The 25,727-nt window shown below is 44.8% G+C and overlaps 2 protein-coding genes and 1 long non-coding RNA gene across 3 annotated transcripts in view; 1 reads left to right on the forward strand and 2 right to left on the reverse strand.

Annotated features, from left to right (window-relative positions):
- Window positions 1–344: 344 nt before the first annotated feature.
- On the forward strand, window positions 345–25,686 carry LOC139815350 (uncharacterized). The gene is made up of 27 exons (XM_071782227.1): window positions 345–460; window positions 2,496–2,880; window positions 2,982–3,269; window positions 3,554–5,344; window positions 10,808–10,972; window positions 11,598–11,783; window positions 11,893–12,069; window positions 12,148–12,313; window positions 12,953–13,064; window positions 13,155–13,281; window positions 14,220–14,271; window positions 14,362–14,534; window positions 14,631–14,812; window positions 14,905–15,049; window positions 15,330–15,496; window positions 15,567–15,717; window positions 15,905–16,125; window positions 20,551–20,669; window positions 21,386–21,657; window positions 22,209–22,661; window positions 22,880–23,101; window positions 23,176–23,277; window positions 23,364–23,533; window positions 23,686–23,881; window positions 23,984–24,132; window positions 24,214–24,372; window positions 24,470–25,686. The coding sequence occupies exons 2-27, from the start codon at window positions 2,635–2,637 to the stop codon at window positions 24,588–24,590; spliced, it is 6,312 nt and encodes a 2,103-aa protein (XP_071638328.1). The 5' UTR covers window positions 345–460; window positions 2,496–2,634; the 3' UTR covers window positions 24,591–25,686.
- Window positions 3,665–25,727, reverse strand: part of LOC139815372 (uncharacterized) — a 44,840-nt gene continuing 22,777 nt past the window's right edge. The window contains exon 3 of the long non-coding RNA XR_011732723.1: window positions 3,665–3,805. This is a non-coding gene — a long non-coding RNA (uncharacterized lncRNA). The remainder of the gene's footprint in view (window positions 3,806–25,727) is intronic.
- Window positions 5,391–10,790, reverse strand: LOC139815363 (carbohydrate sulfotransferase 11). Its single transcript, XM_071782262.1, has 5 exons — window positions 7,585–10,790; window positions 7,354–7,502; window positions 6,918–7,249; window positions 6,535–6,734; window positions 5,391–6,403 (listed from the first exon to the last, which is right to left on the reverse strand). The coding sequence occupies exons 1-5, from the start codon at window positions 7,852–7,854 to the stop codon at window positions 6,173–6,175; spliced, it is 1,182 nt and encodes a 393-aa protein (XP_071638363.1). The 5' UTR covers window positions 7,855–10,790; the 3' UTR covers window positions 5,391–6,172.

Genomic DNA, 25,727 nt, shown 5'->3' on the forward strand with positions numbered 1-25,727 from the left:
GAAATTATGTTTGAAGGTAACGATGCACGTTGCAACGTAATTACCTTCAAACCTAATTTCCAAAATAACGCCAAAAACGTCATGATAAACTATTGTCGCAATTCGAGATCGCTTCTACATTTATTTTCCATCCGATTGATATTATTTTACGCACCGTGGAATGAAAAACGATTCGCTGGAACGTGAAGAAAAAAAAAACATTCTTCACAGCTCGTCCCTATCTTTTCGCGCGAGGATACTTTGACGATGATTTATTTCTCCCGGTACCTCTGTCAAGGCACTTGCAACGCTACGGCTCGCTGTAAAGTATAAGACGATTCTCGCCAAGGTGGGAGGACGGCCGGGGGTGGTCGATATTAACTGCGAAGCAGTTCCTTCCCCGATGGAGAACGCGGTGGCGATAGTCACATGCCGGCCGCGGTCGAGTGTGCCCGCGCGTTCCATCGCCGCTTCACATAAAGTAAGCTCTTAATTACGATAACTCGCTATTAGTTACAATAACTTGCCAAAGTGCACCGACGATAAGTAACGCAATTGCACTCTCAGGTGTTTGCCTTTCGTTATTTTATCAGTAGGATTTTTTTCTTGTACTCATCTTCTTTCGATCATTATGGTTGTAAACTTTTGTTGAGATTTCGGCCTTTGCAATTCTTCACGAAGCTTTAGAGGTACAAATAATTCTTCCAAAAAATTACATTTTCGCGGTTGCGATACTTTTGATTGAGAGACATCGATTGATCAAGTGTCTTAAAAATCTCAATGAAGTTGTGAAAATACATGTTTAATATTTCAGAAGTTTTTGAAATATAAATATTTAGATATTTTAGACATATATCCTTTTTGTTTCTTATAACTTGCAAGTTATAAAAATTTATTTTTATAATCTGCTTTCTCTTCTCTCTTTTTCTTATTACATTAGAAGACTATTATACATGAAATATTTTAAAAATGTGTCCGATTTATAAAGTAATTTTGTGAGTATAATTCAAGAAATGGTCTGTTTTCACGTTAATGAACATTTTCTGAGAATTATCTTTTGTAAAGAAATAAAAGTTAAAAAAATTAATTTCTGTGAGCTCAATTATAAATCTTAGAAATCTGAGGACGTTTCCAAAGTTCAACTCCTTTCTGTATCCTTTAATTTCAATTCCGTAAATTATTAGAAATAGCGACAATAGGAACAGACTAAGTAGGACATAATAATCTTATGATTAATCTCAAGCACAACTCGTTATCTTCAATTGTCCGAAAAGTTAGTTTTTTTTTTTTAAGCACGAATATTTTAATTATTATCAAGCATGTTTCGAAGAAATATAAAGAGCACGTTTCTCTTCGTATTATGCAATCGCGTTTCGTGTGTGCTACTTTTTTACATGGGGTTCATGTCGTGAGAGATTTAATGATAAACTTGGCGACTTCCCTCTCGCGAGGCTTTTACCGCTTTTCTTAAAAATACCGGTCCGCGTGATGTCGACGCAGCGCGTATTTTAACGTTAATAATGTTTAAACACTATCATCGTCTCTTGGCGATCGACGTCAACGACGAGGATCAGACGAGGTTTTACTCCCGTGCGAAATGCGTGTGTTTTCAGGATATATAATACATTCGCGGAAGTATAAGTAAGAAAAATAAAGAGGCGGAAAACGATTCGATGTATTTTGACTGATTTTCTTTATTTACGAGACAATCGCGTTCGTGAAATATGCAATTCGTCTCGGAAAGTGATATACCACTCGTCCGCAGAGAATACGAGACAAGCTCGCGTTGCCTCTTTGACAGCGACAGCTGTCTTTGCGACGTCAATCGCCCATGATAACACCCCGGAAGCAAAATAAACGTCAGTCATTCACCGTCGATTCCGGAGGAAGTCATAAGGGCAGTCAGGTACTGCGGGGTGACTTGACAGACGTTTAAAAGAACGTTTTTTTGTTTTATTCGAGCAATATCGAATGTATTATTAAAGCGAGACGCAATTTAGATGCGAGTTGCATGTTTCCGCATCGGTGCGGCTTCTCTCGACGTCACAATCCAATATACTTGTAAACACGACGGAGGAAGAGCGCTTTAGCGGAACTTAATTAAACAGATTTTACATTTCGCGATTTTACGTTTTGCGTTTTAAATCAGCAGTGGAAGCTCCGGCGACTCCGCGTCTGGGACTGCGCATTCGCTGCAATTTTTAAGCCTCGGCATTACGTGTCGATCGTTAAATTGGCATACCCTTATGTCAGCATATCCGGTCTTTACAATCCTAGTTAGTTAACTTCGTAATAAGAATCGATTTATCGTTTCCTTCGGTATTACTATCATTACCATTACGTTGCTATCAACCCCTTTTTCTGCCTCTAATAATTTTAAGAAGACCTTCCTGCCAGAGACGTTTTTTTCCGCGTAAATTTGTGTAGGAAGATATACGGAGGAGGGACGCGAATATTAATCCTAAAGTTCAAAGGTAAAGGACGAGAGTACATCAATTTCTTGCAATTTCATGCAGTTTTACTTTAGCGTGGCGATCGCGCATACATACATATATATATATGCCACTGGGACCATCGATGAACGGTGAGGAGCCGGATTCGCGGGAGATGATGACGGAGAATCGGTGGTTCCCGAGGGACGAGACGTAGGGGGATATGTCCGGCTGCTTGTCGTCATCTATGACAGGATCGACAGATGCGGGGCCGCCGCAGCCCCAGGAAGACGCCGCGCCGCTTCCCGTTGCTCGGCCGCCGTCGAGCTACGACCCCAGGCCGACCTTACCGGAGGCCAACGGCTCGTCCGCGCGACGAGGTGGCCGTCATCGTCAACCGCGACGTAGGATGACGTCCGCCCCGCCGTCCGGACAAACGATACAGCTGACGCCTCTTTGGGAACACGTGGTACGCCACATATTCGGGAGTATTTTATACCACTTGCGTCTTTACGTTAGCTTTCCTCTTTGGAAGCGAACAACTTTGACAAGCTGATCGTCTCTGGCCAGGTGCGGACGCGGAGATTCCCGTCCGAGGTCGACACGCAGGCCACCTTCGTCGAGATCTCCGAGAGGCTTCGGGATCCGGAGTGGGAGGTGCGCCAGCACGCCCTGCGGGTGCTGATGGACGTTCTGCCGACGCTGAACGCCGATGTCGTTGACAAGGTCATGCAACCGGTGGTGCCGGAGCTGATCAATAATTTGGGACATCCGGCGCCGGCGGTTCGTAAGGGCGCTCTGGACACGCTGCGGGTCTACCTGGTTCACAGCCCTAACAGAGAAAACATGATCAAAAACGTAAACGTCCTTGATGCATTTAAAAAATTTCTTTTCAGCTGTAGCTTTTTATTAAATCTATATTTATCATCCGTCTTGATCCAAACATTTCATTTTCTTAATTAAGAAATTTGCCAAGACATTTTTTTCATAATATTACGATGACGATTCTTTTCTATAAATAAATTTGTGAAGCGCGATGCGCTTCTAAATTCAAATCGAAATGCTATGCAAGTTTATAAAAATTTTCGGATAGATAATGTGAATCGATTAACTTTATCAAAAAACGCTTCCATTTATTCCAGATCCTTTACGACGGCTTGAATCGTCCGGACGCTCATAATCCATTTCAGACAAACGTGACGACGGGCGTGATCCTGAGCGCACCTCTGCTGCTCTTTCCGTCCTCCAACAGTCCTCCCCCGACGACGCAGGTCCTCAAAGACGCCACCGTCGCTTTCGCCTCGCGCTTGGTCCAGGTACCGCATCAGGAGGCCGTTCTGAAGTCTCTCATGAAGATCCGTGACGCGGTCGGCGAAGAAGAATTCGATAGCTACCTGGCGGATTACGACGAAAAATTTAAGAAGAACATCGATGTACTCAACAAAATCTATAACATCAAGCCGAACAAGAAGAAGCAAGAGAGGAACCGCACGCAGGATATCATGAAGGCTAACACGAAAGAGCGCGACTTTGACAAATCCTGGGACAGCGACAGCGATACTTCCGGTATCGCCGAGGAAGAGGACGAGACGCCGAATGCCGGAGGCGCGATACCACCTTCGAGAGTCGTTCTGGAAACCGAGATCAAGTTCAACGAGGAGACGGCCATCACGATGACGATTCTGGAGGAGAAGGACGACGATGACAGCGAGGATAACGAGGGGCGGGAAAGTGCGAAGCACGGCATCGTCGAGGATCCGTCGTCCGCCGACAAGCGCAAAACCCCCAGACGCGTCCACTTCGGCGGCGAGATCGTCAAGCTGCGGACACCCGACAGCGACGAGACGGAGTCGATCGAGATAACGCCCAAGACGAGGATCCCGCTTCCGGTGTCGCCGGCCACCAAGATGCCGGAAACGAGGAGACGGCCGTCGTCGCAACCCTGCAGTCCTCACGCGGAGAAGCGGGGATCGAGGAGAGCTTCCAGGTCGGCGTCCAGCAGTCCCAAGAGAGAGTACACGCACAACGCGCAGCTGAGCCCCAAGAAGAGCATCCTGACGAGGACGAGCAGCCCTCTCATCGTCGTCAATTCGACAACGGAAGAGACCAGGAACGCGAAGAAAGCTCGAAGGAGCGGTGAAGCGATTTCAGAAAATGAAGTTCCTCGCGTAACTAGTAGCTCGCAAGAAGTTAACGAAATATCGAAGAGAGAAGAAATCACGTTAGTTCAGGCTGCTCCGCCGTCAGCAAGTAGTGAACATAAACTATCGAAGAGCCAGGACGAAAACGACGTGTCTAAGTCAGCTCAGGTTGCAGTGACAGAAGCCTCGAGGAACGTGCTTTCAAAGGGGGAACAAGCGATCCTTGCGAAAGACGATCACGCGGACACGATTGGCTCGGATAGAAGCAATGTTCCTGAAGTTACCTCGGGAGAGAGGAATTACACAGCAATGAAGTCATCCAGTCCAGAACGGAAGAAGACGCCCCGAGAAAATAAGGACGACGAGGCGTTGGAGAAGGGATTGAACGAGCAAAAGTCGTCGAGCAACAGCTTCTCTCGCAGGTCCAACAGTTTCCCGTTCGGGTCGCCGGTTAACGAGTGCAATGCGAAAATAGATCGTCTAATCGACTTCATCATCGACGAGGACGACGACGACGACGACGAACGGGACGTGCGTACCTTCGACACGATTACGGACGATCGTGCGGTGACCGTCGTGAAATACAGCGACGGCAAGGACTTTGTTAGGGACAGCGACAGCGAGGGGCGAAAGGAGTGGCGCAATCAGCATGACAGAAAGGAGGGAAACGCGTCGGAAGGGAACGGAAGTGTCACTTGTAGCAGCAGCGAGGGCGAGGGTAAACCGCAGGAACCTAGCTGGGAGGAATTGGGGTTGGTCGGCCAGGAGGTGTTGGACGACCTGCACAACAAGGTGAGAGGAGGTCGAATATTTCCGGGGTTAATAAATACACCGAGTATTTCATGTGCGTTTATCACATACAACATATAATCATTACTTTTTTTTATGATAAAAACTTAGCGTAAATGCATTTCTTGATAAATGCAACACTTTGCGCATACAAGTCTAGAAACTTATAATCATAAATTATTATATTTTTTTTATCATTCCTAAAATTTCCCGAATAGTATTACGTCAGATAAGCTGATTAAAGATGGTATTAATATCTAATGTCGGATTATATATGTGTAGCTGTTTAGATAATTCGAATTGCAAAGAAGGGTTAATCTTTGAAGTTATAAAAATCGATCCAGCTAATTTCAACTGGATCCATAGCCTTCAACGTGTCACGGGGAAAAAATTGTGACGCGTTTCGGTATTTCTTTGAAGAAATTCGCGCGTGATTCATCCGGCACCGTTCCTGCCGCGTGTCAGCAGGGTAATGCCCTGCTTCGGGTTGTCGCGATCCTTGACGATTAACGCGTCCACTCGAGGACCCTTGACTTTAGGACAAGCCCGATACATTAGGCATGGTGAGAAGTAGGTCGATCGATTTTCGTCGTCGACAAAAGTTCGTCGCGTGACGTAACGTGATTTAAGCTCCATCAATTATCAGGATTACGTGTGTGCGCGCGTACAGGCTTAACATATTTTTCTCTTTTTTCTTTTTAAATCTCACGAACGAGATGTCCGCGCCAATCATCGATGGTTGACGTCAACGTTCGAGACGATGAATGTATTATTACAAAATCCTCCTTTTGACATGCTGCCGACGCAGAGCTCGTTACACTTGATTGATAATTAATCGATGGACGTAGCATATTCGTAGTAAGCATCGGGCGAATAATCGAACAGCTCGAAATCCAGCTTCAGCTTCTCGTATAATCTCTGCACCATCGCTCGGTTCAACTGGCTGAAGTATATCTTGGAGGCGTTAGCGTAACTGTTACTATGCCTCCACCTGGGCTTGATCCTATCCTGCAATCCTAATTTATTGATCGCGTATACCTGATCTCGCCACAGCGATTCCACCTGCAAAATTAATTAACGTCCCAGGAAAATTCTAAAATAATCATCGATATGAATTTTTGTTGGAAATTTCAATGCACAGATCTAACGTACGTTTCCGCATAGATATTTGCATAGATAGCGCTTTTGGATACCTTCGCGATAATGTCGTACTTGACGAGGCACGGCGTACAGAAGAGATAATACGGCATCCAGTGATCGTCGCCGTAACTGCCTAGGTCAGTCTCGATCATGTAATCGACGAACTCGCGGAAGGTCGGTTCCACTCCGGCCGGCGGCGGTACACCCTCACGTCGGATCACCTGATCCGTTCGTGGTTGCGTGAAATTTTTCTCTGAAAGTTCACCGAGTGACTTCACCGAGTCCGTCGCCGTTTTCCTCTTATCTCATAAAATTGAAATATATTCGACACGCTCCCGAGATTTAAGACTTAATCGCGAAAATAAATCCGTTTTCCAACGGTTAAAGGGACTTTTAATCGGCGCGCGTTTGCCTTCTCTTCTTCCCGTGAACTTACTGCGATACTTTCGCACGATCTTGGCCCCGTGCTTGCGATAGAAGTGAAGCGTCCCATGTTCCCGTCCGGCGACGGAGTTCTCCAGTTTGTCGCGATAGGCGCTCAGCAGCCTCTCGAACGGATGCCGCACGACCAGCAGCTTTCTGCTCGCGTTTAGAACGCGATCGGCCTCGGGATACTCGAGTTCCGGTATCGCCCTCCTGGCGATGGTCGACAGCTGCTCCTTGCCGCTGTTTAACGTCTCCTCGGGCACGTTCATCAACAGGCAGAGATTGTAGAGCCAGGTCGTGGTGCCGGCTTTGTACACCGGACAGTACGATATGTTGTGTACTCTGCGCAGAAATCGTCATCTTGTGGATACCTTGACTTCTCAGTGACCGTTAACGGTCGAAGCATTTTTCTTCTTTCTTTCTTTGTTTCTTTTTTTTTTACGAACCTGTCCATGTAAAAGACGGTGTACTGCGGCGCGGGAGGGTGTTTGAACGGCGAGTTGTCGGCGAGCTTTCGATAAAATCCCAAGTTATATTTTTTACACACTCTATCGACGTTCAATGATCGCCACGTGTTGTCCACCTCGGCCTCAATCTGAGATAAACGGTCCATCAGAATTATACTCGATCTTCTTGAAATTTGAACTTGAAATTCGACGGGCAACCGTGTGACTCACCATCAGCTTTCTCAGATCGTCATCGGTGGGAAGTGGTCTGCTCTCGTCGCCGATAACGGCGAGAGACAGCTTCAGCGTCAAGGAAACGACTCCGAGGCAGGCGGCGATTTGAAGTATCCGAAAGAGTGCGCGTTTCCGTTGCCGCGACATGATCGTCGGCCGCGGCGAACACGCGGCTCGCAGACTCGCGAATGTATCGCCCGGTGTATCCTTCGCTCGCGACTTGTCAGGACCGTCAACAGATTTTTCTAAAACCCACGGGACGAACATTCTCTCGGCCTTCTGCCGAGGCACCGACCTACCGGTTTCGTGCACCGTTTCCCGACAGTGATGGATCTAAAGTACTGCCAGCCCCAAGCAATTGGTGCCAAACGATTGGAGCAAAGTACTATTATTTCATCGTTTTTCTTATAACTTGGACGAGTCTGCCGGCCCACATTGAATCCATTATTGCTTCGCACAATAAAGTGTATCATTTCCTCAAATGTCTCGTAATATCCAACATTGGTTGTGGATGTTAAAAGCGTGCCAAAGTTATGTAGCTCTGTTTCAATCTTTCCTCTACAAAGCTTCTTATTTCATTTTAATTGATTTTAACGAGGAAGAAAAATGGTCCGGTATAAATCGGTCCGGTGAATAAATCCACTCCTGAAGCTCGAGTGGGGAACGTCACGGCCGAAGAATCCCCGTTCGCTCTAGCATACTAATTCCGTTAGCTCAGCTGTTCAAACGGTGCGTCGTCGCACCGATAGAGACCTCAAGTCAATATACGGACGATAAAATCGATTTCGAAGAGCTGATCAGCTATAATGATATAATATGCTGCTAAATCTGTGAGGAAACATCGTACTCGCGGTGCTAATATATGATTGAAGTTCCAGCAACGATCGGCACGGTCACAAGTGCCGCTGTATGTTCATTCAGCGAGTAACATCAAGGTCGCTGCACTAGACCTTTTTATGAATGCACGTGCGACCTCGTCGACGCGCGTCTGTGAAAAGAGGCCTGTGAAAATAAATACCGATGCCACACGATCGATTTCCGTGAGACGTCGTTTGCCGCAATCCCGCGAAAAAGGAAATGTGTATATATATACATACAATATATATACATGCGCATATTATTTCCCGGCTCTGACTTTTTGCAACGTGATATTACGCTGCATAATTGATCCGCGATGTCACCTACGGGTTCTATCTCACTCGAACTATTAAATATTAAAGGGTGAAATTTAAACCAATACCTTGCCCAGGTAGCAGAGTCAAATGACGTTTTAATGATGTCTTAATGACGTCTCTAACGTCAATAAGACGTCATTAAGATGTCTTTAGACTGCTACCTGGGTTGAGTTAAATAACATTTTGTTATTTTTGACCACCATGTGCGTTTATTATTTTAAGTCTATTAGTTTAGTTAAATTAACGACATATGGAGCAGGAGCAGTGGCGACCTATAGGAAAGGTTAAAAATTACTCAAATTGAGTATCTATAATTTGATACTAAGAATGTAACAGTGAGAATCCACTTCTTTTTACTGAAATATCTTGAAAATTAAATTTGCGAACAAAATTGTTACAGAAGCAGGATTTTCCAAACGAAAATATAAGTGCTTTATTGTCACTCCTTTCTGTGGTCGCTATTCTTCACAATTAAATCGCGAAAGCGCGATAATTTCGGAATAACGTCGAGCCAAACCAAGACACGAACCAAGCGCGAACAAACACTTGTTTCAAGCGCTGTTGAGCGCTGTTGAGTACTCGCGATTAATTGAAGCGAGTTGTTTGTTCGCGTTCGTTCGCACTCATTCGCATCTGATTTCAACGTCCAACATTTACGAGAGATGCGAAAATTCTTCGAGAACGTGGCTTCTACTTTCTAATTGATTTATGAAAAAAAAAACGCGATAAATAACGTCGCTTCTACTCTTCTTTTTACGCCATGTGTGCCATGCCGCGCCAAGATACGACTCGCCAAGGCGGCTGATATCGGCGCCCGTATATGCATATTCCGCGGGTGAAAAACGACGGGAGAGATCTACCTCGCGGATCGTTATATCGCGGACGATAGCGCGTAAGGGAGGGGAAAACGCATATGCGGTAAGCCGCAAGAAAATAATTAGGCACGTGTTGCGTGCCGCGTCGTTCAGGTCCAGGAAGGCGTCATTTCCGCGTGTATATGCAAATCGCCCGGCAATTGTACCCGTCGCGTTGCACCGACGTGCGGCTGTAAGTGCAATTTTCAGACTGTTCTCTTCTGATTCATCGCGGTGCAAGTAGGTAGATATATCGGGTAAATAATGCTTCATTATTCTCTCTTAGATTCGTCGCGCTTTGTTCCCTGGTCTCAACTCCCCGTCGTCGGCACGAAAACGCGTCTTCGAAAAGGCGCGAACGAGAACGTTAAAAGAATCGAGGAAGTAATCACGCACGGCCGTGAGAAATATGTGAAAGAAAAAAAAATATTAATGAGAAGTTCCGTATCGATTACACGGTTATAGAGCTCGATATAGAAATGCACGCGGTGAGAATGCGGATGCATTGCGTTCAATTCCGCTGCGACGATCAATAATGCCGACTCGTGAATTTCTAGCGACACTGCTCACTTCGTAATCGGACCTCCCGCATAGGAAATTCTCTTGCCCTGATTTATTCTTATTAAGGAAACGAAGCAGAAGAAAATTGCGCGTTGAATACTTACAAATATATACACACACGTGAGATGACTCACATGTGCGATTAAAGTGTAGATTAAAACGCGATTAAATCGCTCTTAGCGATTAGATACTCGAGTATTTGACCATTTAATCCCGAGAACAGCCAGATAAATGCGGCTTATTCTTATCACGTGTAATTGTTGGGAGATTTGCATGTGCACGCGAGACGATTGCACGGATAGAAGAATGAAACAATTCGGTGAAATCGATCCTCCTTTACGACAAAATAAACTTTTATTCCTCAAACATTTCAGTGCGCAAACTGACATTCTCTCGAAACTTTCTCTAATAAAAATCAAAGTAGTCGTATATACTTGCATAAATAAAAATTTCTTTCTTCTCACGCAATTAAAATAAAATAATACCATTTCTTTTTCTCGCTCAGATCAGACACTTGACAACGTCGGTCAAAGTATAACTAATAAAATGTCGCGAGGGAGAGATAATTTGACAGTTACGGTGTATGACGCGTCGTAGGGATCTCAATCCTTATGTCTGACATCTTTTCAGGACGATTGGCGAGCGCGTGTCCGAGGCTTGGAGAGGGTCGCGTCGGCTCTGCGGACGTCCTCGGCGCTGATCGCGATAGAGTCGCGATTAGGATCGCTCTTGCATGCGGTGCTCGGCGGCGAAAGGAGCTGCCGGGTGGCCGCCGCCGGCTTGGCCGTAGCGAAGGTGAGCTCGTAACTTCTCGCACCTCAAGATCGCCCTTAAATGCACCGAGATCTCGGCTAATTCATCGCCAGTCGCCGCGCGAGCCTTGTTATTACGTAATATATATCCCGCGCGATAAAATGAGATGGTGTTCCGTCAGATCGTAAACTTCGACATCCCTTAATATGACCTCGATGTCTAAAAAAGCCTCTTTCAAAGCGAGCTTGAATTTCGGGAGCCTTCGGCACTTCTCTCAGTCTTCTTGAAATCGTTACACGAGGCCTTTAAAGTACGTTCGCTGAAACCAACGTTTCGATGCCGCGAGATTCCTTCGGAGCTTACGATATCGATATCCGCGTTCTCAGGCCTAGATGCGTTTAAAATTACTCGAGTTACAAGTTTTAAACGCGAGCAGCAAGGACACCTATGACACGTATATCCACCACGTGAGAGTTGCGTAGACATAGACGATATACTTTTAGCGCGACGGAAAGCTGGAACACAATTCTGTAACTCGTTCCGTAACTTTTTTTATAATACCAAAGGTTCATGACGCGTGTATAAAGCTTATGTTGTTCAACTTTCTCAGAACTGTACGCTTCCGCGCGCGCGTGTTTTTAGAACCTATACCTACTTTACATTGCAGGTGGTGGTCGCCGGGGTCTCGGAAAACGCGCTGAGAAAGAAATTGCCGCAGCTGGCCTGGGGCCTGGCTAGACAGGGTGGTCCAGCCGCGGCGCAGCTCGCTCGGATCGCGATGCTACGGCTCAAGCCCAGCTTGCTCCTGGAACAATTGTTGCAGCCACATTGTCTGAGCGCTCGAAACGCTAAGGTAATTAAAGCTCGGTTAATTCTCGGTCATTTTCGTCACGAGATCATTCTATCGTGAAGAATTACATCGCGCGAAACAAACGGATGTTAAGATCACTTTTCTCGCGCAGACGAGAGAGAATGCGCTGCAGCTGCTGATCTTCTCGCTGGTGACATTCCCGAGCACCGAGTTCAAGCTGGAAACCGTGGCCAGCCGAGTGGCGACGATGGTCGCGGATCGTCGGCGTAGAGTACGACAGGCCGCGCTCGACACCCTGGCTGTTTTAGGACAGATCTACGACCCTGAGGTAAACCTCTGTCTTAATTTCGAGCGTCTCGACTCTCGGGCTTTAAGGGCGAAATAACGTTCGATTACACGTTCGCAGGAAGTTCTCGAGGCGGGAAGACGGGCGGGCGAGGGAAGCCCCGACGTCGAGGCGATGGTAGCCGCCATCAGAGCGCGACTGGCCAGGAAGTCACTACCCCTGGTGTCGGCCGATGGCCTCGTGGTGTACGGTTTGCACATTTCACCGACTGTTCAGATCGCTACTGGTAATAACAACCGAGAATAAGCGAGCGAAGCATAGTGCACCCGCGCAGATAAAATCTCACGACAAAATACACGAGTCTCACGCCGGTAGTCCGGCGAAGACTGTATTGTACGAAAGTCGCGTTATTACAATGAAAACTTCACTCTATCATTATCCACTGTAATAGAGTTTGAAATGTTATAATATGAATAGATTTAATGATTAGAAGATGTTATATAACATAACGACACCTCGGGGAGCGTAGTCAATATTTTAAGTTAATTCTTCTACCTGTGTGGAGAAAATCACGCAGTACCTACTCGGATTTTTAATAGACATTTGAAAGCAACCACAATATCGCGTGACATTTTGATGTAAAACGCGAAGTTTGATATATTACATGATTATCTGCATATGTATCATAAAGCCTATTCTCGTTAACTACACATATTACGTCTTTTCTCTCTTTCTCTAAAAGCGCGGCATACATTTACATATTCATTTTGAACGTAATGCAAGAAAACGTGTAGAACCTTTTCCACGGCTAAGAATTTTTACTTAAAAAATGGCAAAGAGGAAAAATTTCTACATGTTTTCTTGCGTGTATATATATTTATTCAAAATGTATGTTCGATTTTTACGAGACGTCAATTTCTCGTAGGTCCCGACGTCGATTGGATCGTGGCGGGAAGCGGTTCAGTCTCGCCTGGTACCGGTCGTACCAGAGGCCAGATTATTGCCACGTCCAGATCGGCACAGGGAAGAGCATCCAGGTAATAGTTCAGAGAACTGTCACGCAACTGTTAGAGGAAACTCGTATATGTATGTATATTTGCCTAAAATTGCCTGAAATGCTATTTTAGAAACGAAATCTTGAATAATCGCGAAAGTCCATGGATAGAGAGACCAAATCTTGTCGCGCTGGGTGTCGGATTGCAATCCAAGACTGAGCAATCAACGGCCTGGCAGATGCTGGCCTCGCAGATTAACGTAAGTTGGATCGCATATTTTCTATTATCTCATCTCGTCTATATACGAGCGTGTATATATAAAGAAGATCAGTTCTCATTGATAATGTAAAGAAAGATTAATTAATAATAAATTCCTCATTTTATATCGCGGTGATTTTGCGATGCTTTTACGCGTTTCACGTTCGGTTATCTAGATTGGCGTAATTATTAAACAATTTTCAGAGGTATTAGTATTTTAGCAATATTATTTTACACGTGAGAAGTATTATTGATTTCTCATTAAATACGGCGCGTTATATCGTGCGTTACTTTTTCAATGTCATTGTTGTTACTCATCGAGATATCGGCTTTGCATTGCAAATGCCGAAATATCAAATACACAACGAAGTATAGGAAGTAGCGACAGAATAATACATCTTTTCTCTCAAGCTTTATTTTGCATATCGCCGCGAACGTTCGTAAGTATTTCTCAAGTGTGAATTATGAGTAAGGGGCTTTAAGCACGGAAGGCACCAAGTCCCTGCGTGATTCAATAACATCATATTTTCACAATTTGCATTTGCGTCTTGGTTAATATCGTCGAACGAATATTTAAGACCGTTAAGTTTTATAAGGTCGTCGATATGTCGTAAAAGAAAATGTTGCTAAGGACTTTTAAAAATTTAATATTTTATACGATATGTCAACAGCACGTAGAATTCATTTGTTTCTTAAATCAAGCTCGAAGACGTGTGTCGCGACATGAAACGCAAAATATTCTCAGGATAATAGGTTATTTCAATTTCTCATTTTTGATTTTTTTTACACATGAGCGTTCGTGCCTCGAAATAAAATTTCTTAACGATTATGTCGCGCTTAGAGGCCACGTGTTTGTCAGAGACATCGCAGGTTAGAGTATCGCGCGATTTATGCAGGCTCAATGTCGTATTTAAGCGAGTATTTTTCTTTTTGTTACAGAACGGCAATGAAAATGAGATAAAGGGACTGAATGGACGAAACGTAAATGCGGGTAATGCAATCTCTCCCGAATCTTATCCTAACTAATTGCGGGTCTAATTAAATCTAACAGAGATTTGAAAAGTTGATTCAAATTTTCCAGGAGTGCCTTCAAATGCCAATTTAAGATTCGAGGAGCAACTGCGATCATTTTACGCTTCACCAAATCAGTACGATTTTGCTGGGACGGATGTTAAGAGTCATAGAGAAATTTCTGACAATTTTGAGCAAAAAGCGCGAAATCGCAGGGACGTTAATGAAGTTGCTAAAGAAAAGGCAAGACTCATAACGATATGGAATATTAAATTATTTTTAGTCGCTCATGCTTAATTTACGCCAAAATTATATCATAAAATATGTGTGTCTTTACAGGAAAGCACTGTTAGAGGAGAATCCAGGATCCCGGTATTGTCAACGCGCGAGCGTCCCAAAATAACATCGCAAAATCGTGAAAGATCCCTCAACTTGGAACATGTCAATTCCAATTCGCGGAAACAAACGGACGTGTTAGACAGCAATAGAAATCGGATAAATTTGCGACAGGAGAATGTCGGGTGAGCATCTTTGGTATCCTCATAATAAGAAAACGGCCATTTATTTTTTAAGAATTAAATTAATATGTTGCGTTAATTTTGTGTGTGCACAGGTCATACGCGGCTATATATCAACGGCGAAAACGTTTTCAACAAGAAGAGAGTCAGATTTTGAATCAGACATTTGATTCGCATTCTAGCGCTTACCGGCCACCCTCTTACATGAAAGCCTTAGGAACAACGAACAGGGAATACAGTGTAAGCTAAATATTCTAAATTATTCCCTCGTTCTCCATCGACGAAAAATTTTTTTAAAGACTTTACAATTTTGATAAAAATTTTAAACGGCAATTATTTCTTTTTCTTTTTACATATCACAATTTTTCTTCAAGTATTAAATTAACTAAACTGGTAATATATCAACTACCACAATATCAACTGCAATATTAAATTATTAAACCTATAAATATTGAATGTAATAATCGATCCTGCGTAAGTAAAAATATTATACAAAGCAATTATGTTTACGGTTCTGCAGGATATCGCGGGGAGCAGAGAGGCAATCTTTTTGGAAGATAATTCGCACAGTTACGGCAGATTCGTGGACACCGATAAATTTACGGACGAGAACGAGAATTCGAATTGCGCGGGAGGACGTCGGCGTTCGTCGTCCAGAAATATGCAGCAACAAACACTTGTCGAGACGTGAGTCTTTCAGAAGCAATATTTTGGCCGAGAAAACAACTTTTCATACAACTGATCTTTGCTTTTATAGATACAACTCAATTCAGGAGCGCCAAAGAAAACTCGCGGATAGAAATGCGTATCGGCCGTTACGAACCGCCCCACCGACTCGCATGTATCAAGACTCTCAGAATCTGAATCCGCAAGTATCTGCAGATAACGATAGGAACGCAACATACCGGGTAAGTAAATCTTATCGCTCCGTTTTTTTTAATTTTACGATTGCCAAAATAAACCGTCGGAGTTTTTAGACGTGAATCCTTAATTCTAAGATTCAAGCCTTTTAATTCCGAATTTAAAAGTTTCAAATTCGGCGCTCTCGGGGGTCTGACTGTTTCTATAAATATTGATATTTTTAAACCGTCGCAGCTCAAGGATCGTAGGGCGAAAGATGCGACAGCGGCGCAGCCGAGAACCGAGATGGATCTAATATCGTCGGGTTCGCAGGAGAACGACCGTGCCTTTTCGGAAAACTTCACCAATCCTCATCGTCGGAGGCTGCGGTCGTTATCCCCGTCGCAGCTCCACCGATCGCGGCAGTTCGTCAAACTGGCTTCCAACAGATTTCACGCCGCGTCGATGTACGACATGTGAGTCTTCGTTCCACGAGAGGTTGAATGTTCGAAATAAAATCGCGTCGGTACGCAATCGCTGGCCGAATTTTTCCTCTTTCTTCTCTCTTTATTTATTTGATTTTTTCTTAAACGCTCCAGCAATCCCAGACAGGATCGATTCGGTCTTAAAATATAACTTGCGAGCGAGATGCCGACGCGCGACGTATATCGATCATGCGAAATGATATGCGTAAACGTCGCCCACCAGAGCTTGAGCTTTAGATTCCAAAAATAAATAAACAGGTTTCTAAAATGTGACCTGCGACGATTCGCGCGGCTAAAGGAGCAAAATTATTGGAGACTGTCAGTTTTAAAGATACCACACGCTTGAGATAATAGTTTAAGTTGTAATGGCGGTCTTAATAGCACACCCCGGCCGCGCAAAGGTGCGCGACCTCGTATTTCGCATAATCGCGATCTCCCCGCGTGACACACATTATTCTTCATACAACTTAGCTCGTGTAGCAAGATCCAAATCGCCGATAGAGCGACGGATTTCAGGTCGGTGAAATGCCTCTTGCATGCCGGCGATTTTTACAGCCGATATAACTCCGATCAGCTCTAAATTTATATAACCGCGCGACTTTTCCGTCCCCCATTATCCCATCGGGATCGCGAGAATATTGCGGCTTAACATTTAACGCGTGCTCGTGAAGGCTCGCGAAGCGTGCCACCGTATCGCGGGCGGGCTAATTCTGACCGGTCGAATCAGCTAATCGATAAAATTAAAAAGGAAAACACGGAGGAAGACGAAGAAAGGCGCGCGTGCCGCACGATAGAAAAATACCTCGGTCGTCTTCCGTGCAGAAATTATACAACTCGAAATTCTCGCAGCGCCCGGGAGTGCAACGGGCGTTAACGACGCGGGTGCTGCGTGCATAGCGTGTTACAACATGCGGGACCATTGTATATATTGTCGAAACGCCTTGCCGCGCTATCGTCCATTCCTCCTTGCTGAATATTTTACGTCTAAGCCGGCACGCAGCCACTGATTGCTATTCAATATCCCCCGAGTATCCGTTATAACAGCGAACATCGAAGAAGACGCTTCGTAAGTCGCGAAAAATCGGCTTTCCTAATAATTCCATACCGTCCGAATTTGCATTCGCGTTACGAGAAATAAAAAAATTTCTCTCCGAGAGCAAAAAAAGCATTTCTTGAAGCTCTGATTCACTGTTGATTTCTTCGAAATGCCGCATCGATTTTTCGCGAGAGAAATTGCATGACTAAACTGATGAGACAATCGGGAATTTCGCGTGCAATTAGAATCAATTTCCACCGAGAATTAATTTACGAATGAGTAACAGTTTCGTCCTACGCATATCAATGAGATGGAACTTCAAAGTACAATTTTAATAATACCTTGATATCTTGTAATCTTATAATCGTGATCTTAAAATCTCCTTGATATTATAAAGAACTTGGAGTAGACTCCAAGACCTGTGGAGGAAAGCGACAAATGCGGTTGGCATCTGCTTCAACCTCCTTTAACCGCGTTTTACTCGGATCGCATGACTCCGGCAACCCTTCTTTCGTGACCACGTAAGGGGAGAAGGGTGAGTTATGGTCAGCCTGGTTTATAAGTCTCGTGAGGGGGCTTCGAAAGCGTGATATCTGAGTCTTCGTAGAAACGTAAGAAAATGTCCTCGATGGACAAGAAAATTCGCAAAGTTTATCATATTTTATCTATCCAAATATGGAATATTTAATATTACACGTTCGCGTTACAACTGCTATACTTATATCTCAAATTCCTTATTTACTCCGTACTCATTTTCCATTCGTACATCTTTCATCCCTCGTTCCACTGTATTTCTTTTTTTTTTCCAAAAAAGAAATTGGATTCGCATCACGGATTTTTCGTCCGTATTCCTTCGCCCTCTTCTTTGCGGTTAAAAAGAAGCAGGTCGGGAGGTCGAAGGGGGGGCGAACGGACACGGGGCGGGGACGACGTGGGGGTGGCGGTGGCAGCGGTCAGCGTCGGGACGCTCACCGTCTCCGCGCTACAGTCGTGCGTACGTCGCGTCGTCGTCTGTTATGAGCGCGTGTCCCTCGCAATTAAGTATGCGTCCTTGTCGTCGAACATGGTCCTCGTTCGCGCTCGTCGTGCCTTCTCGCTCCTCGCACGAGATTCATCGCGAGAAAATACGGGGACGTGCCAATTGAGCCCGTTCAACGTTACACGCGAGTGTCATCGACCTCCGTCATTTAAACTGGATGACAGCGAGTGCACCGAGCGTGTGTTGTGCGTGTTCGTGGACGACACGTGGATTTCGCACGGCTGCTCGCGTTACGCAAGGCTCGCCCTTGCGGCCCTTGAAAAGTCGCCACCTGCGGATGGCAGCGCGATGAGCATTGCAATCTCGATCGAACTGTCGCTAGTTCGACATGCCGCACGCGACAGTCGCGCGTAGATAATTGCGAATTCAATTGATTCGCGAGAATGTGTGGCGACTTAACGCGTCTCTCGAGCTGTATCGAAGCGTGTCGTAAGGTTGCACCGAGTAGTAAAAGAAAAATTAAATTAAATTAAATTAAACAAAGGGAAAAACGCCGTAATCGCGGTCAGGACTGGATCTTGCTTGTCCGAATAATATATTAATTCTTGAGTGACTTTTTACCCTGCCAGGGCAAAAGAATTGTACGTAAAAAGTCACTCAAGAATTAATATTATAATTAATATTATTAATATTATTAATATTAATATATTATTCGGACAAGCAAGATCTAGTCCTGACCGATTACGGCGTTTTTCCCTTTGTTTGATTGTATATCTTACACGGTCGTATAATCTCATACTTATTAAATTAAAGTTATAGTTTTGAGATATCCGGAGATGGGAATGATTAACGCAGGAGCGAGTGAAATAATACGTTGGATGGATGAGAACGAGTGGATTCGCAGGCAGGACGGGGGCGTAATGTTTTTCGAAACACGAACCTCTTGGACACCTGATCGATAACTAATCTGCAGCTCGATCTCTCGCGTTTCTGCGCGCGTTTCGCAGTTCGGGACATTCCGACGCATCGATCTCGCACACACGTCGCGACGCACGGGACGATTCGGTGGTAGAAGGGCGCGTGTTCGCCGATGCTTGAAATTGTCATTAGTATCGATTGATTCTTCGGAGCTCGCGCACTTATTTAGTTTTATCGTTCTTATTGCGAAAGGTCGAGACGGGGCAACATTTAACCTTCTCCACTCGTATATCATCCCGTCATGCTATACAATATTAATTCCCTCCTCTCCTGTACAATATAAAATATTAGAAATAAAATTAAATAAAAGAGAAAAAGGCTCAGAAATTAAAGAATCGAGTTAAAAACACTGATAGATGCAATTTGGAACAGAGTCCAGTTGGACGACAAAACTTTCTATTTATTTATATAAAAAGACGGATGTTCTCGTAATTCGCGAATGGGTATAACGATAACGATTATGGGATAGGACAGCAACAAGTCGCTCGAAACCATGACGTCGCGCTCGCCTACCCCGGGGGTCAGTCTGTCGGGTGAGACCAAGCGCGTTTCGCGGCCGCGACCGAGAACTCTCGACCGGAACCGTCGACGGGGCGTCGCGGGATGATCTTCAAGTCCTGCGCGCGGCCGATCGAGATGAAGGAGGAGAACGGTGCCGTCGTCGGCGAGGTACGACCGGCGAGCAGGTCCACCGAGCACACGTTCTCTAATGCCGTCCTGTTTTGCTGCCCGTGCGTCTTCCGGTGCAGGAAGTCGGTCGGCGTCGGCCGCGACGACGACGGGGACGACAACGCGTCCGTCTCGACCATCATCACCACGGCGACGACGCCGGTCATCGCCTTGAGGTTGAACCGAAACAGCGACACGGTGTACGTTGATACCATCTCGCGCGCGGATCGAATTCGAAGGGGAAGGGGGGATGAAAGATATAATAGCGTGATTTAATAATAGACGTATAACAGTGGATTAATATTGAAAGCCGCGAAAGCGCTGTCGATGGACGTAATACTCCATTCTTCATGAGAAAAATAGATACAATATCGATCGAAGAGAAGGAAAGAGTCGCGTGTGAGTCGCGGAAAATGTAAAATAATGCTCGATATCGAAACCCACGAGACAAAAGGTGATGCCTTAACTTGAGAAAAGCTCATCGAGCTTGCGAGCTCGATTGGAAAATCGGCCAATTAAGTTCGAAGGATAGCGGGCCTTACGTGACACGCTCGCGCTGTTTTATTTACGTGCATGATATTCGCGATACTTCGGAATACCGACGTGTGTTTCAGCTTATAAACATGCGGATATAAGCAACTAAAGCTCACGTGAAAATATCGTTTTGCGCGCCAACCCCGTTGTTACTGAAACATTAATGCGGCCGCATGCGAAATTACTTCCGAGCCGATTTCTATTTTTGCATCTCTTGCAGTGATAAGGCGACGACGGTGAACGAGGAGGAATACAACGCGCGGAACAGACGTCACTTTTCGCCCGAGGCGAAGGGCTACCACGTGCAGGGCTCGAACAAGGAGGAGTCGCGGTACCAAGGTACGCAGTCCCGTCCTTCCCAAAAGCGTTCGCCACGACCGCGCAAGACGTTCCGATATTTTCAATTTAATTTTACTTTCGATGTTTAATCGAGTTACGTCACCTGCGTTTACTTTCGATTAAATTAAAAAATATTATTGTCAAAAGATTAACACTTTTCGAAGACTGTTGTGTATCTTCCACGGTACTTGATTAAATATGATACACCGGATCGCACATCTGTGCCGAAAGAATTCGTGATCTCAGCGTTCCTCGAAAAAGAGATAGAGGTATCGAACGGTAAATAAAATAAAATACAGACTTTCGGTGTCCCGCGGCCAAAGCGCGCGGTTGGAGACACAGCGAAATGGAACGAGAGGTTCTTCACCTCGTCGTTGTGCATGCATATAGAGCTTAGGGCCTAGCTGACGCGCCGGCCGCGGTAATCAATATTCCGCTGGTCAAGTCTAAGGTACGATCGAATGTCGTGCTGCAGCGAAAAGTCAGATCGATAGCCCATCCCATTTTTCAAATTGCAAAATATTTAAATTAGCGTCCACCCACGCTCGCGATATTCGCAGGCTTGCAGGCGAACTGCGAGAGAGCCACGAATATCCTCATATGCTAAGAATAATGATTTTCTTTTAAACGCTAGGCGAGAGTTGGACGACGATCATGTTTGATCGTCTTCGGCGAACACATGTACTGTAATGCCTCTGAACTTTCTGAATCCCTAGAGTTCATGCGTTCCTTCTCAATCGGCAACAATTTCGACGCGCACGAAAGCCGTCCGAAGAGCGCGAGCAGCTCGTCGTCCGACGTTTCCAGGCACGATCGGCCGGGACGAGGGGAAGGCCAGGACGCGACGCTGCGAGATTACATTGGCAATGACAACAGCGGATCGTCGACCCCGCGGAGCCGGGACGCCGGCGATCCGGCGTTCGACATTATCACGCAACAGACGACGAATCACCAGAGCGGCACTCGCGACGACGTCGATTCCTTTTTCGTAAGAAATCGTCGCTCTTTTGCTAAGTACTTTCTTCCCTCCTCGAACTGCTGACAAATCCATCTTGCAAATCGCAATCTTTACATATACAAGGCCCACCACCGACGAAGAATAAATCAATAATAGACTTTTTCGCATATTTGGAGTCGTTACTTCTTCAGCGAAAGCTTAAACGGAGTCTGTCATTTGACGCAACATTTTATTTTCCAACATTAAATATCACGGTAATTAAATGTTAAATTAGAGACAAAATAGAGCCTGCTGAGAAATTATTAGATGAGAAGTTGTTCAGCTACATGTCTATTTAACAGACATTCTTTTAAAAAGCTGCACTCCCTTTTTTAATTTTATATACAATATGAAACCTTATGTGCGCAAAAAAATGCCATCGCCATTGAAATGTGTTAAATACGAGGAGATTTTATTGAGTCAAATGCGATCTCAAATAATATTTGTATCAGATATTCTTCTTCGGTTCTTTCTTCAAATGTGATTTGAAATAATCCGACACATATGTAATCCGACGAATAAACTTTCTCGAATAATTTTAGACGCCGCTGGATACCAACAAAGTGGAATACCGGATCGAAACGGCAAAGGCACCGACCGTGGACGAGGCGTCGAAAGAATGGAGCAGCGAGGATGACATGAAAACAACAAGTCGAATCCGATCGATTTCAAGGCATTCGAATCACAACGAGCTAATCGACGTGGACGAGAACTGCAACAGAAGCACGGAGAGCAGCTCCGGCGTGCCCGAGCAGCAGCCGGAAAACGACAGGTCAAGCGCGCGAAGGAGGTCGTCCATCGTGTCCGCGTTGCCAAACGAGCGGATTCTACCCTACGAGGACACGAAGGCATTCAGGGAATCGCTACAATCAAAGGCCGCGGTGAGCCCCAAGAAATCGGAATCGCTGTATCTGTCGCCTAATCACAGCGCTCACCACTCGCCAATCTCCAACTCGCCGACCAAGCGGAGTTCTCGCTGCGGTTCGCGCAATTTGGTCAGTAAATAATAAATCACAGAGAAAACGTATGAACACACGAAGCTGCGTTTCTGTCGCGTGCCATTGATAATTATTAATTGTAAGTGGAACGTGCGACCGTCGCGTTTTTTAGATCGTGTTAAATCAGATTAGCACAATTGTTTCGAAATGATAAATTTACTCGATAGTAAAATAATCAATTTCTTTTACTTAACGTTCAATCTTTCGGATCCCAGATCGAGGATTTCAGCGAGGAGAGAATAATCGCTTCCACAGTACCTGACGAGGATGCTTCCATTCAATCGTTGGACACCGTTGGCCACCCTCCCATAGACATCAGCATGACCGGTGATTCACCGGCGATTATCATCGCGTCGAGGCCCCATTCTCACGAAACCGTCGAGTACGCGAGAAGCGTCGAAAATGCTAATCCGCGTAATAAGATTAACGCTCAGGAGGTAAGACATACATGCTTTTATGATCAGTCTGCCTATTAAAGGGCACTCTGACTGAGATATAATTATGGTTCTAGTCCACGGAAGAAGAATCCAGCGTGAACGATAATTTGGAGGACAGACAAAGTAAAGACAGCGCGAGCGAAACGAATACGGAACCAGGGATATTGAAGATCGAGGTATGATTTATGGCAAGGAGAAATTTCCATATTGTAGAACTTTTTATTACAATAAACAAGTAACGTTTGCGGAATCTCTCTCGCAGTCTGAGCCTGCAGAAGATGTCGAGTCGCGTAGAAGGATGCCCTCGAAAGTACCGGTGCGCAGTACTAGTAGATGTCGAATGCCTTCCAATAAAAGAGCTGTGGAGAAGCCCTCGGAAAAAGTCAAGCGGATGGTACAGCAGTGCTTTACGCAGCTTGAGAATAAAGACTGGTGCGTGAATTGACTTTGTAAAATCACTATCTCCGATATCGTCGCGAGATCGCGCCATATATTGCACAAATCATCATCTCTATCGTTCACATCGTCTGTCAAAAAGAACAATGAACTTTCCATTCGACATTTATTATTTCCTACATTTCCAGGGAAGTAACGATGAAGGGTCTGAAAGCCCTGTCTCAGATCTCGAAGCAGCATCCGGAGGGCTTGGACGTCTGCGCGGCCGGAACGCTGGGAAGGCTTCTGGGACGACACATAAAGAATCTTCGCTCGCAAGTGGCACGGGCCGCGTGTCTCGCCGCCGGCGATGTCTTCAGTTCTCAAATCCGGGGTATCGATCAGGTATAGATATCAATCAAGCCAAGCTTAACGTTATTCCGCATAAAGGGATTCAAGTATTTTTATATTTTACTGAACGCGCCTCATGTATTCTTCTCCTCATAGGATTTGGACGACATAGCTGGACCGTTGCTTCACAGAACGGCTGATACGAATCGATTTCTTCGAGCGGACAGCAACGCAGCCCTGGATCAGATGATGCAACATCTTCCGCTCCATAAAACCATCTGTATCGTCGTACTTCGGGGAGCGAGGTAAGTCCGCGGTTCCGAGTTGCGATTGAAGAACGTTTTTTTTTGCGCGACAAAACTAATCTCTCGATTGCGATTATTCAGTCATCAAAATGCTATCGTTCGCGCGGCGACCGCACGACTGTTGTCGGACATCACCGATCGCATCGGGCCTGAACATATTATGATCCTATCGCGCGACGTAAAGGACAAGTTGCTGAACGCGGGCGCAAAGTTGTTGATGGATGGAAATCTAGACGCGAGGTAAGCGAACTTTAAGCTCCTTGTAATATATTGTATATTCTCACGTCCGCGCGTGAAATCGATTATAATGATCGTAATGGCGAGTTTGAATTTTCAGAAACCACGCGAAAAAGATGTTTCGACGGCTGACCCGTTGCGAGGGTTTTCGAAAAGCGTTGACGGATGCGGTGCCCGAAACGACATTAAGACACATCGACAAAACCATGAAGACCCTGTAGTCGATTACTCTGTCGATCAAATCTGCGTAATGTAATCTAACCGTTGTCTTACCGCTGCTTGGACTATCCCAAAAGACTGTTTATCACGCAGGATGTTTTTACAATCAGTTAGAAGCCAGTTTACGGCATAGACATGAATTTTCTACAACGTATAAGCCGAGAAAGATATCGACAAGGAGTCGTATAAATAGCTTCTCTCTCTCTCTCTCCCCCCGCACTGTATATTTCCCTCTTCAAAATTAAATGGAGCGAGAGATGTGATTTCGGTGATCGAGAATCGAGAAAAGTATGAGAAAAACCCTGAGGAAAAGCGTCCCCATCGTCGTATCACGACTTCGATCTTGTTTTTCATCGCCGGATTTATTGCGCGCGACGAAGTTTTGATACTTGTAACTTTAATACATATATACGCATGTATAATAATTTTTTATACGATTGTATAAAGGATGCGCTTCGGCGTAAGCGTATTTGGAAAACTAGTGCCTTCACGTCGGTGATCGTAAATTACGCAATCGCAATCGTAGCTCAATTACATTGTAGTGTTCGCGAAGTGAATCGTCGACGTGACGTAAATTGCCACGTGTCTCGAAAAGAGTAAAGAACGTTGTCTTCACCAACTCTATACATTAACGAGTTGCAGGAAGAGAAAATATATACATGGATTTCCTTGAGGAAAAGAGTTCATTGCTGACGGCAATGAGTCTATTTCGAAATCGCTAATGCTTTCATGTCGAAAGTTTAGATTCGTTAGTATCATATTATTTTCTTTTTGTTGTAAATTGGATTGTTACTCTTTGATATATTTTGGAAATATAAGAAAAAATATCAGAGAGCGTCTATAAATTTTATAGAAAACTATCAGGTGCTGGAAGTTTAGAATTTGTTTTATGAGAAAAATTATATAGAAAGAGTCTCTGTCCGATTATTCGACTCTGATTTCTAAACTGTCCTTTAGTATTGTATATCAGAGATTAACTCGTATTTATATAAATAATAATTTATATGCATATATATATATCGTTATACGAAGATAATTGCTTATTATTGAAAGCACGTACACATACTATTGATAAATAAAATTACTATTGTTATACCACATCGATCTTTTTATTCGCAACGAAATTTTCAAATCATTCT

This window comes from Temnothorax longispinosus, chromosome 6, assembly GCF_030848805.1.
Source record: "Temnothorax longispinosus isolate EJ_2023e chromosome 6, Tlon_JGU_v1, whole genome shotgun sequence".
Classification (NCBI taxonomy): Eukaryota; Metazoa; Arthropoda; class Insecta; order Hymenoptera; family Formicidae; genus Temnothorax; species Temnothorax longispinosus.

Coding starts and splice junctions, on each gene's coding strand:
- LOC139815350 (XM_071782227.1), top strand. CDS start 2,635: ATGTCCGGCTGCTTGTCGTCATCTATGACAGGATCGACAGATGCGGGG. Junction 12,314..12,952: donor GACTGTTCAGATCGCTACTG/GTAATAACAACC, acceptor AATTTCTCGTAG/GTCCCGACGTCGATTGGATC. Junction 23,278..23,363: donor CAGGGATATTGAAGATCGAG/GTATGATTTATG, acceptor TCTCTCTCGCAG/TCTGAGCCTGCAGAAGATGT.
- LOC139815363 (XM_071782262.1), bottom strand. CDS start 7,854: ATGTTCGTCCCGTGGGTTTTAGAAAAATCTGTTGACGGTCCTGACAAG. Junction 7,503..7,584: donor ACGATCTGAGAAAGCTGATG/GTGAGTCACACG, acceptor CGTTTATCTCAG/ATTGAGGCCGAGGTGGACAA. Junction 6,404..6,534: donor AGTACGACATTATCGCGAAG/GTATCCAAAAGC, acceptor TTAATTTTGCAG/GTGGAATCGCTGTGGCGAGA.